The sequence below is a fragment of the Vitis vinifera genome, chromosome 4 (genome assembly GCF_030704535.1).
Source record: "Vitis vinifera cultivar Pinot Noir 40024 chromosome 4, ASM3070453v1".
In the NCBI taxonomy this organism is placed as follows: Eukaryota; Viridiplantae; Streptophyta; class Magnoliopsida; order Vitales; family Vitaceae; genus Vitis; species Vitis vinifera.
Genome location: NC_081808.1, coordinates 21,064,167 through 21,076,700, shown reverse-complemented (window position 1 = coordinate 21,076,700; position 12,534 = coordinate 21,064,167). Strand labels below are relative to the sequence as shown.

Here is a 12,534-nt window from a genome sequence, read left to right as displayed (position 1 = left end):
AGCCGAGTATAGTTTGATATAATAGACATATTAAAGAGTTGTGAAACCCTAAACCTAAGGTTGGGGTTAACCTTGTCAATTTCGCTTATCCAGTATAAGGGTCAAATAAAAAAAAAATTAAATAGTAAAAAAAAAAAAAAAATCCTAGAGATTTTCATTTAAAAGTGAGTTCGTAGGGTTTAAAGTATCTTTTATGTTCAAGTTAACGTGATAGTTAAATCGTAACATATAATTTAAATCAACATATGTTTAAACAAAGGCGATTAAGGCCAAATATAAATTGAACTAACAAGAACCCTTTTTATTCCCAACGTCAGTCATCTACATTTGGGGTACTTGAAATGGGTCTTTAAAAGCAAATATAGTGAGTTTTAACTCAATAATAAATATATTACTAATAATTTATTTTATAAAAATAAAAGTAACATAACATGTTATGATATAACCTTCAAACGTACAAAATATAAACAAATTTTTTTTTTCAGAAATTAGTGGGACCTTAAAAAACAGAAGACTTTTCAACTTGGAAGGGACTAGTCAATCAAATGACATTATCATGTCAGTGACTACCTCCTAATAATTAAATTTTTCGATCCTTATATAACTAAGCAATGAACATCAACAAGGTTAGATATTAGAATATATAACAAAAGTGATATTTTCCACAATATAAAATTTTCTTATTATGGTAATCCTTTTAGAAAAATAACATTTTAAAAAATATTTAAGAGTCATAATTCATTACCTAATGTATAGGTAAAAGTCGAAAAAAACAAAGAAGTTAATTAAACTTATGTTCCATCTAAACAAATAAAATAAATCTCATTAATACAGACATATTTTAACCTAACAGAAATTTTATATTACATGTTATTAATTTGTTCTTATTATAATTAATTTTATATTCAAGAATTTATTCTTTTCTTTTTCATATATTTTCTTGATTTACATTATCATGTCAACATATATTTTTTTTCCAACTATACTCATTAATAATCTTTTTTTTTCCTCTACAATACACCTCATATTTTATTTTCTTACTTTTATCATTGTCCACCAATCACATCAAAGCAAAAACATCATCATTTTTTTTCTCAAACTTTTCCACTATATCGTAAATTATATTTATCCATTTTTTTTCCCTATTTCCCCTTATTATTCATATTTTCTTCACTTTGAATATCCATTTTATATTGCATTCTTTCACTGAATAACTAAAATATAATTTCTATGTATTTATCTTTATATTTTTCTACAAAACTTTGTAAATCTATAGAATGTTCTACATAAAATAAGAAATGATAAGACATGTACAAGCAAGGATAAAATATCGGTTTTTACTTAAAATAGTTTAATTGTATGGATATATCGAGATACTAAAAAATATTGATAAAAATTAATCAAAATTCATAGAAATGTTGGAAAAAACTTTAATAAATGATAAAATAAGTAATAATATAAATATATTTATACATATGTATGTATGTATGTATGTATGAAAAAATTTGTAACATTTTGACAATAATAAATTAAACTTGAAAAGATATTTAACACTAAAATAATGATGTATTTAATTTAATTGTATTCAATTATATAAAAGAAATGATGTTATATGTATGATTTTTTTAAAAAATAATTTATATTTATTTAATATACAAAAAATATAAAGAAAGACTTGTTAAAATAATTATGATGATTGTAATTTCTATATTTTAAACCAATTAAATAAAATTAATCAATTTATTAAAATTTTATTTTAATATGTTATTTTTTCATGGATATATATATATTAAAATTAATTTAATTAAAGCTAAAGCCTAGGGGGACAAATAACACATATAATTATGTTTATATATACTTTAAAGGGTTAAGGTATCTAAATTGGTTAGCTAGTTATCAATCACATAGAAGACCAAGGTTAATTTTTTATCTTGCTCGTCTTTCCTTTTATTTATTTTTTTATTTTTTATTTTTTTTTGTGGCTTTGACCAACCAACTATGGCTCAGTCATTATGTATATCCTATCCATATATTGGTGACATTTTTGTCCATATGTACAACTTGATTTATGACCATTACAAAACAATATTTGTGTGCACACACTCATTCAATGAATTTGTATTTGTACATTATAAATAAAAGATTTGTACTAAATAAATAATTAGGAGGTTGTCTTAAAAATGGGTTATTAAATATATCATATCCATATATTAATAACATTTTTGTCAATTTGCACAACTTGATATATGACTATTACGAAACAATGTTTATGTGTACACACTCATTCAACGAAATTGTATGTATATTATGGATAAAGAATTTGTACTTAAAAGAGGTAAGGGATTTGTACTTTACATATAAAAGGAAGTTGCTTTGAATGTTCAAGGCATGTGCAAGACAACTTTTTATTTATTTATTATTATTATTTAATCTTCAAGGCTAAGATGCTAATTTTTGTCTTAATTAATGAAAATGTCATTGACATAATTTCAAATTATTATAATATATTTGGAATTTGGTCAAAATTATTTGAAAACCTTATTGAGTTAAGTGTAAATATTACTCATCGTATTGATGAGAAAATGAGAATGATAGGTAATATTTATTTTTCTTTTCACTCACCTTCCTTATGGTTTGAACTTTGAACTCAATATATTTAATTGTCATAAGTTTGAAATTGTATCAGATACTTCCATTGTTTTTAAATCAAAGAGGATGTAACTAAAATATAGTTTTTATGTATTTCTCTTTATATTTTTTCACATAGAATTTTCCTTCGAATTAAATATTTATATTTATTTCATAATTTGTTGTATATAAATTTCTCCCAAATAATAACAAAACTCCTTGATCATGGTTTAAAATTTGTAGTTTTTTTTTAAAACTTTTTTTTCAATGATGTATCATCATCCTCCTCCTCATTAGTATTATTATTAGCCTTAGTATTAATTCATATAAGCATCTATAACTATAAAGTCTAAGGAAAAGAAGTATAATGTCTAAGGAAATGAAAAAATAAACATATATTGTTAGTTTATTTACATTTGCATGTTGTGTATAAAATGTTTATACTAAATATATGTACAAGATGACTAATTTTTGCTTTCCAAGGCCAATCTTTTTCCATGAACATGGCTTATAATCTATCATGAAAGCTAAGAATATGTAATTCTTGAGGTCTTAGTTTTTTAAGTCAACTGTTAGTCTATTACTTATTTGGATATATTGTACATTAAGTTTTTTTTTTTTTAAATGCCATGGAGATTTGATGGTTGAACCCCACAAGCAGTGGCAGACACAAGATTTAAAGTTTGGGGGGCGATTAGCAAGTACAGGTGCACCACTATTTAGGATAGAATTAGATTCTTCCTTTGATCTCTTGAGGCAAGTTTTGACCTCCAAACAAGTATGTTTTGCTTCCTTCCCATTACCTCTGGGTGGAATTAAAGTGCACCTTTTTGGGGGTTGAACTTTTGAGGTAATTTGAATTAGGGTGTATTTAAATATTGCATCTGCCATTGTACAATGAACTGGTAATCATAGTAATTGAAGAGAAAAGATAGGGAAAAATAAATAAATAAAAATGTACTCTAGGGGGCCACATATTATTTCTTTTAATATTACTTATATATTTTTTTTCCAAGTTGGGGTGGGGGGTTGCCTATGGTAACAATGTTTTCATTAATGCTTACAAGCTAGATTAACATGATTGCATTTACTTATTAAACAATTATACTAAACGTATAAGACATGTACAAGGATAAAAACATCGAGTTTTACTAAAATATTGGTAATTGAGTTGTACAAATATATTGGGATATCGAAAAATATTGACATAAATTGATCAAAATTCATAAAAATGTTTGGAAAAACTTTTAGAAATGATAAAATAAGTAATATTATAAATATTAAAGTTGTTTTATTGAAGATGTATATGTATGATAAAATTTATAACATTTTGACAATAACATATTAAACATGAAAACACATCTAATACTAAAATAATGATGTATTTAATTTAACTATTTTCAATAATATAAAAAAAACGATGTTATTTGTATGATTTTTTTTTTTTAAATAATTTATATTTCTTTTGTATTTATTTAATATACAAAAGATATAAAGAAAGACTCCTTAAAGAAATTATCATATTTATAATTTCTATATTTTTAACAATCAATTAAAATAATATTTAAAAATAAAATTTATTAATTTATTGAAATTTTATTTTAATATATTATTTTTCCATGGATATATATATTAATTAATTTAATTAAAGCTAAAGCCTAAGGGGACAAATAATACATAAAATCATATTCATATATACTTTAAAGGGTCAAGTGCCTAATTGGTTAGCTACTTATTGATCACATAGAAGACCATAATTAATTTTTTATGTTATCTTTTCTTTTCTTTTTCTTTTTTTTTTTTTTTTTTTTTTTTGGTGGTTGTAACCAACCAAACATGGCCTGGTCATTATATATATGAATATATCCTATCCATGATCAAGGAGTTTTATTACTATTTGTATTAAAACTTGAGTGCTACAACCTTAACACAACATGAATAATGTAAGATATTTGTAGTTGCATGAAAGGACACCTCGATTTGAAATGGTGTTTTCATATGGGTGGTTGTGGTAGTTGCACAACCACCACCGCTTCCTATCATGTGTATAAAAGCCTCCTACATGATAGAGATAGAAATTTGAATTTGTACATTATAGGTAGGGATTTGCACTTAATATATAAGGAGGTTGTCTTAAAAACCGGTCATAAGATATATCCTATCCATATATTGATGACATTTTTGTCTATGTGCACAACTTGATATATGACTATTATGAAATAATGTTTACGTGCACACATTCATTTAATGAATTTGTATGTATCTTATGGATAAAGGATTTGTACTTAAAAGATAAGGGATTTGTGTTTTACATGTAAAAGGAAGTTGCCTTGCATGTTCAAGGCATGTGCAAGACAACTTTTTTCTTATTTAATCTTCAAAGCTAAGATGCTAATTTTTGTCTTAATGAATAAAAATTTCATTAACATAATTTCAAATTATTATAATATATTTTAAATTTGGTGGAGAATATTTGAAAAACTTATTAAGCTAAATGTTAATATTATTCATCATATTGATGAAAAAATGAGAATGATATGTAATATTTATTTTTCTTTTCACTCAGATTCCCTATGGTTTGAACTCAATGTATTTAATTGTCATAAATTTGAAATTTTATCAAATACCTCCATTGTTTTTAAATTAAAGAGGATGTGAGTTAGAATAACAAATGAAAAATGGAGAGACAGTATTTAATGAAATTTCAAACTAATGATGATTAAGTGTATTTAATTCATACCTGTTGCCTCTTTACATTGCTTTTGTTGGGACATTTGGGAAAGATTGGCTAAGAAGGGTTCTTAGCATCGCATATTTAAAAAATAAATAAATAAAATTGGTGGTGATTTTACGAGGTGTGACACTTATCATGGAAAAATGAAAATGATTAAGGTTGGTGTTTGCTCTTTCTTAACAATTGGTCTCTTATGTGAAAAAAGATGTAGACTCTTTTGTGGTAAATAAATCATAAGATTATTATTATTATTATTTCTGTTATATAATGATTTATAATAAAATCATTTTTAAATACTTAATTTAAGATAATAAACATGAAATTAAATATATTAATTTTTAAAATAATAAAATATATAATAGTTGAATCACAAAATATGTTAATAATAAAACTACATTTCATTCTTTCATATATATATTAACACATTAATGTTTTATTCTATCTTAATCATAATTTAATGTATTAATATTAATTTAAAGATAAAAGATAAAACATCTTTAAGTTTTTTAATTACTTATATAATTTTTAGTTTCTTATAATAATTTTAATTTTAATTTTAATAGTATATAAATTATATGTTTATGATGTAACGACCCACTCCCAACCCTATAGATATTGTACGCTTTGGGCCTAAAGGGGCCCTCACGGCTTTAAAACGCGTCTACTTGGTTAAGAGGGGTATTTATGATGTCCCACATTAGATAGGGGAGAATGTTCCTGACGTTATATATATAGAGGTTTCTCTTAACCAAGTAGACGCGTTTTAAAGTCGTAAGGGCCCCTTTGAGCCCAAAGCGGACAATATCTACAGGGTTGGGAGCGGGTCGTTACATATGATGTCAAGTTATCATCACAATTCGATTGAGATTAAACTACTTGTCCAACTAGTGAACAATAACTCAATAATTTTTCAAGTTCAAGGTTCTAAAAATATTGCTTAAAACCTTTATATCTAAGTTATTTTACAAAGCTCCATTTATTATTGTTATGAGTTAATTTCATCCTAACTTGTATTATTATTCAATTACAAGAATAACAAAATTGCTTTAAGTGTCCCAACACTTGTACAGAGTCAGAGAATCCACCCCTCAATGCTTTACAAATCAAACATTCTTTCTCTATCTCTCTGTAATGCAGAAGACTTTTATACACATGATAACAAGTGATAGTTGTGCAACTGCCATAATTACTCATTTGAAAACATCATTTCAAATCAAGATGTCCTTTTATGCAACCACAACTATCTCACGTCCCTCATACTGTGTTAAGGCCGCAATACTCGAGGTGTCTCCTCTTAATGGGTACTAAATACTCCTTTCAAGGTGTCTCTTGTCAACAAGTGTCAAGCAACCCTTTCAAGGTGCCTCTTGCCAACAGGTGCCAAGTAACCTCTTTCAAGGTGCCTCTTGCCAACAGGTACCAACCACTTCAAACCAACATTTTGTCTTAACCATCTAATCATGTCTACAACCCCCTTCAATACATCAGTGTGCTTTACCTCACACATTGATGCCCACCCCTATGCCATGTCAAGGTGCCTATGGCACATTAGGGTTTTGTTTCTGTGTTAGGAACCATCTGTTGCAAGGCCCTCTTGTGTCTTGTCCAATCCAACCACGCATCACCATGCCTATTGGTGTAGTAGTATAGCAACACACCATGTCGTGCCCAAGCTTTCTTGGTCACGGTAATGAGCCATAACATTATGCTCACGTCTTAATTGTTCTTGTACACAGGGCATTATGCCCTTATGCCATACAAAGTCATTCAGTTTGAGTCGATCATGTATGATGTCGTACTATCATGCTATGACATTGTGCCCATGTCTTCACAAATCACCTCAATGCACAAGGTTAAGTGTGCTTGTGTCAGTGCCTAGGAAGGATAGGTCGTACTACACCCCTTGCCATTACGACCCTAGGTTGCACGCCACACATGTCGTGGAGCCCATGTGTGCATGCTAACATGTTGTCCAAATGTCAAGGTCATGTCCAAGGCCATGCCACAGTACCTCCTTGGTGCGGTTAAGGCTTGACCTTGATGCCCCCCTTAGTCACCTACCTCCCTTTTCAAAGAACATTTTGAGCTGTTTTGAAAATTTTGAGCTACTTGAGAAATCATAATAGATTTATTTATTAAATAAATAAATAAATAAATCATTTGTAAACTTCACTTTGCATCAATATCATTGTTGTGGTTGTGTTTAGGCTTGTGTCTAGGTGTTGAGGATGCTCAAAGGCACGGATGTGTTGCAGTGCACACAACCTTTGCACATGGGCATGCCAACCTCAATTGTTGCCTTAACACTTGGCTTCTAGAGTGATGTTCTACTAAACCTCCATGTCTTCCTTACTTCCCTCTTAAGGTCCTTATGGGTGCAAAGCCAACCCATTAGGCCTTTAATGTCATTTAAAAGGATATCGGGCTAATAGTAAGGGCATTTTGAGGAGTCCTCCACAAGCCAAATATTACTTAGAATAATGAGCTCTATTGAGCAAATATTTCAAAAATAGTTTTGAAAACATAATTTTTTAGAATAGTTTTTAAAAATTGTTTTGTAGAATGAAAATCTATTTAGGAACCTATTATGTTTTTAACTTCTTTTTATGTTTTAAAATATTGTTAAATATTTTTAAAAATAATTTTTATATATAATAATTTATTTTTAATTATTCTCTTTAAACAATTATTTTTTAAAAAAATCTTAAAAAACATTTAAAATATATTCTCTCAACATATCTTTTTTCTTTTTTTTTTATCAAATATGTTTTTTTTTTTTTTCTCTTCTAGATAACAAAAAATGTCCTCAATAGTTAACAAAATGGCCATGTAATTCAATAGAATTGCTGCATGAATTTTCCTACTTTGGCCGCCGTCGGCCCTCTCGTATTAAATTGAAAACTCTTAAAAAAATAAAAAATAAAAATCTCCATCACTCAAAATGTGGACCAATCGCCATGGAGGTTCTCTAGGGCTTTCAAAATGACCCGGGATTGGGGGAAAGGGGGCGGCAGGGGTGGAAGATTAAACGTAAACGAGGGAATTAAGTAGAGAAAAAATAAGTATAAATGAGATGGGCCCAGGGGAGATATGTAACTGGTGGGCGAGAATAAAGAGAGGGCCATTTTCAGCCCCACTTCCTTTCGAGTTTGTGGCCAGCGTGCTGCCGAGTGGCCCTACTCCTCATTACCCCGTCTTTTCTTTTTTCTTTTTTTCGCACTAAACTCCACACGATGTCTTCTCGAATCTCCCTGAGGCCCCCCAATCCGTTTATCCCACCCAATAATCCTAGTCCAACTCCGTCATCGTCATTATCATTTTCAAACCCAACACCTCCACCACCCACATCAAAAACATTTGAGACAATACAAACTATATATTTTTATTATATTATGATATGATATTCCCGTAGAGTTATTGCAGAGAGATTTGTTGACTTGTATCCCACTTTCTCTCTTGTGCCGTGTTCTCCGACCGGTGTTTTCTGGCACATAGATGAATCGCTATTTGGAGAAATGAGAGTGGAAGGCAATAATAATTATGCGAACACTTTGTGACGTCTGTGAGAGCGCCGCTGCTATTCTCTTTTGCGCTGCCGATGAGGCTGCTCTGTGCCGAGTCTGCGACGAGAAGGTACCTCCATTTGATCCCTCGTTTTTGTTTTGATTTTATTTGGAATGATGAGAAAACCTCTTTGGTGCAAATGGACGTATGCTTGGTGGGCATATAAACAGTTTTTTTTTTTTTTTTTGGTGATTTTTATGGTAAGAGTGTCTTATATTTACTAGGGGAATGTGAAGTAGTGTAGGGGAGACTAGAAATTGTTGTAGTTGCTTGAGAGTTTGAAACTGCTCGATCTGGTGTCTGGTGCTCAACCACCAGGAAATCCAGTTATGCGTGAATTTTGGGGTCTAATTGTATATGCTGATGAGTGGCTATGATTTTTATGTATAAAATACTGAGTAGCTTCAGGGTTTACTTTATTTTTGTTTCATTTTTTGGTGTGGTTGGGGGAAGGGAACGAGGGAAATATAGGATTGGTCTTGCTGCTTAAACCGGATTTGCAAAAACCACATTGTTCTGCGTAGACTTGGCCTTGTGCTTTATGTCAACAATTACTTGCAGAGAATTGCTGATTTATGCTGAAAAGGGCCACTTTACAATTTGATTTAAACTTTCTGCTATATGCTTGATGAAAATCAGTTGGCTGTTCTCCTACAATTAATATTTGACGATTCTTATGCTTCTAAATGGCTGATGATCTCAGATTCCATCTGAATCTGTAATAAGGACCCAGTTGCAGCTTATTTGTTAAAACAGTAGTACCAAGCTTCATGTTCCTTGGACTTCATATATTTCAATTTTATGAGCAAGTCTTTGGTCATATTTGAAGTTCATGGGTCCTATTGAGAAAGCCCTTGGATGTTGCAAATATTCCCAAAGGAATTTTATGAGCTGTAACCAGAAGTTGTGGTGATAATTTTGTTGCAACCAAAATGGTGTTTGATGTCGTCTATGGTAAATGTCTAAAAGAAAAAGTAGGAAATTCCTCTGGTAAACGCTTCTTTTACATTCTCCACCAAAGGATCATTCTTCAAACACGTCACAATCCAAATTTCTGTTTCGTTTTCTCCTGGCTGCCACTCTATATCCGTGCTGTCAAGTAAACCCCTTAACTGGAATGGCAGGTCCACATGTGTAATAAGCTTGCTAGCAGGCATGTGAGGGTAGGGCTTGCTGACCCCAGTGATGTTCCCCGGTGTGACATATGTGAAAATGCACCAGGTATGCATGTTTCTCTTTTCTTTTCTTTTTATTTTTTCTGAATATATGGTTTTTTTTTTCTTTAAAAGGGGTTCAAACTTATGTTCTCTCGTTTGGAAACGTGCATACAGCATTCTTTTACTGTGAGATAGATGGAACTTCCCTTTGTTTGCAATGTGATATGATTGTACATGTTGGAGGTAAAAGAACTCATGGAAGATATCTCCTCTTGAGGCAGAGAGTTGAGGTTTGTTGCTTTTTACCAGAGAGGACTGGGTCACATCCCTCCTGTTGCATAAGAGTCCTCTTAGAGTTTACCCTTTCTGGTTTCTTCTGTAGTTTCCAGGAGATAAATCTGGGAATCTTGAGGACCCAGCCTTGCTACCAATGGAACCAGGTGAGAACAGGAGAGGACAAAATCAGTCATCTAAACCAACAGTGGTAGAAAACCAGCAAAATCGCAGAGTCTCTCCTGTTCCCACAATGGATGCTAATGCTGATGGGCATGCCAAAATGGACACTAAATTGATTGATTTGAATATGAAGCCACACCGAATACATGGACAAGCTTCAAACAATCAGGTTAGAATGCTTTCATAGTCCATAACTCTGGAACTTGTATTTGAATTGGCTTTGGTTTTGAATGGATCTCTACTTTACAAGGGTTGGTTTGGGCTTCCCACAGAAATGGAATGGTTTCATATTTACCTGAACTATGAATGCAGGAATCTGTCCTTTCAAATGGTTTCATACACAAAATGCTGCCATCATTAAATATTATGGTGACAGATTGAAACAATATCAATTCATAAAATCCTAAAATTGATTATTTTTCAGCAATGAGACTGCTCTTATTTCAAGCATATAACAAACAAATGAATGTGTAATCTAAGCATAACCAAGGCTTTCAGATGTATTTGGACCAATCTTTCTTGAAGCATTAATTTTTCAAGGTTTCTGAGTTTACTTAGGAAAGTTGGAATGCAGCTGAAAATTATAGCATTCACAAAGAATTTAATAGTTGCAATTTGAAAATTATAGATTGTCTTGGAGAAGATAAGATCAAATACCTTTCTCCTCCATTCTTCAGCTGTAATTTTTTGGGTCTCCTATCATTAACTCCATTTTCTAACAATTCTATTTATGATTACATAGCAATTCTGATTTAGTGGTTGAATTACAATTTGGGATGTGGATTTTAGGATCCAAGAGTTCAGATTGCAATTCTAGCAATTTTGTTCATGATAAAAAGAAAACCATTCCATTTCCATGGGACATCCAAGCCAAGCCCACCTTGATTAGATAAGAGTAGTTGTTTAATGTTACTTTCACACTCATAATGGCTACTGACATTCTAAGGAACAATTCATTGTTCCTAACAGCATTGATCATGAAACAGGAGGCATGCTTCCTGCTGGATTTCAGCACAAAGCCTGGAAAGTGAGGAGGGTTTCATTTATACATATCTTTTCTGCTGGTTTGCCTGTCACTTAATTTCTCTCTGTCCCATTTTTTTAAGTGAAGTGGATTTAGGCCTGAAGAATAGATTTGCTATTGTTAATGAAGCAGATTTGTTTGGACTAGTAGTTTGACAGCACAGGTAACTTATATTATGAAGCATAAGATTGTACCTCAATGCAATTAATTGCATGGTTATTACTCATTGTTGTGATTTTTTGGATCCTTTTTTCCCCCTTGAGTGCTGGTATGTGCAGAAATTAGGATTTTTGTTGGAATGGCAGAGGAAAAGCTGCCTTTTGGGATTTCTCAGCAAAGGTTTACTGACTCTTAATTTTGCAGCTATTCTTTGTTTTGGTTTTGATTGGGAAACAATCTATTTGCCTTTGAAATGGACTTACTGGCCCTTTTGAAATAAAACCACTGGTGAAATAGGACATTCATATACTTAGAGGGGAAGACTTGCCTTTCACAACAGCTAACATTTGGATGACTGAATCAAAATCCGGAAGTAATGACAGTGGGCTGTTCAGGCCAAGATGAGTTATCCCACCAGCTACACAGGACATGCGTTGTCTACATTCCAAATTTCACTCAGGATCCACACAGTTGGGGAGCTTCCGCTGGCGGAGGATGAAGGCTCTTTTGACGGCATTCATAATAATTAATACCCCTCCACAGATGCGACAACAATCGGTTTTGTGGGACCCGTCTCCACTCAGCGGCCAAAACTCTAAGAAAAGAGACATCATTTCTTATGTTTGATTTCACTATAAAAAAAATTAATAAATAAAATATAATTAAAATTTTCTATATTTTTAAATTATTTACTTTTTATGTAATAGTGGTGAATGAACGAAATGAGTTTAAATAAGTATATAAAAATAATTTATTAATTTTAAATTTTTTTTTTATTTTTAGTTTTTTTTTATTTTATATATTCTTCTTTA

General features: G+C 30.9%; 1 protein-coding gene across 2 annotated transcripts; it reads left to right on the top strand.

Moving 5' to 3' along the window:
* Positions 1 to 8,506: 8,506 nt before the first annotated feature.
* LOC100852825 (B-box zinc finger protein 19) lies at positions 8,507 to 11,798 on the top strand. 2 transcript variants are annotated; one of them, XM_003631824.4, is made up of 5 exons: positions 8,507 to 8,995; positions 10,051 to 10,147; positions 10,258 to 10,373; positions 10,466 to 10,708; positions 11,509 to 11,798. In XM_003631824.4, exons 1-5 carry the CDS (start codon positions 8,903 to 8,905, stop codon positions 11,512 to 11,514), a joined length of 555 nt encoding a protein of 184 aa, XP_003631872.1. In that variant the 5' UTR covers positions 8,507 to 8,902; the 3' UTR covers positions 11,515 to 11,798. The 2 variants fall into 2 exon arrangements, with proteins under 2 accessions (XP_003631872.1, XP_010649070.1); XM_010650768.3 differs by having other exon boundaries at positions 8,513 to 8,995; positions 11,526 to 11,798.
* The last annotated feature ends 736 nt before the right edge of the window (positions 11,799 to 12,534 follow it).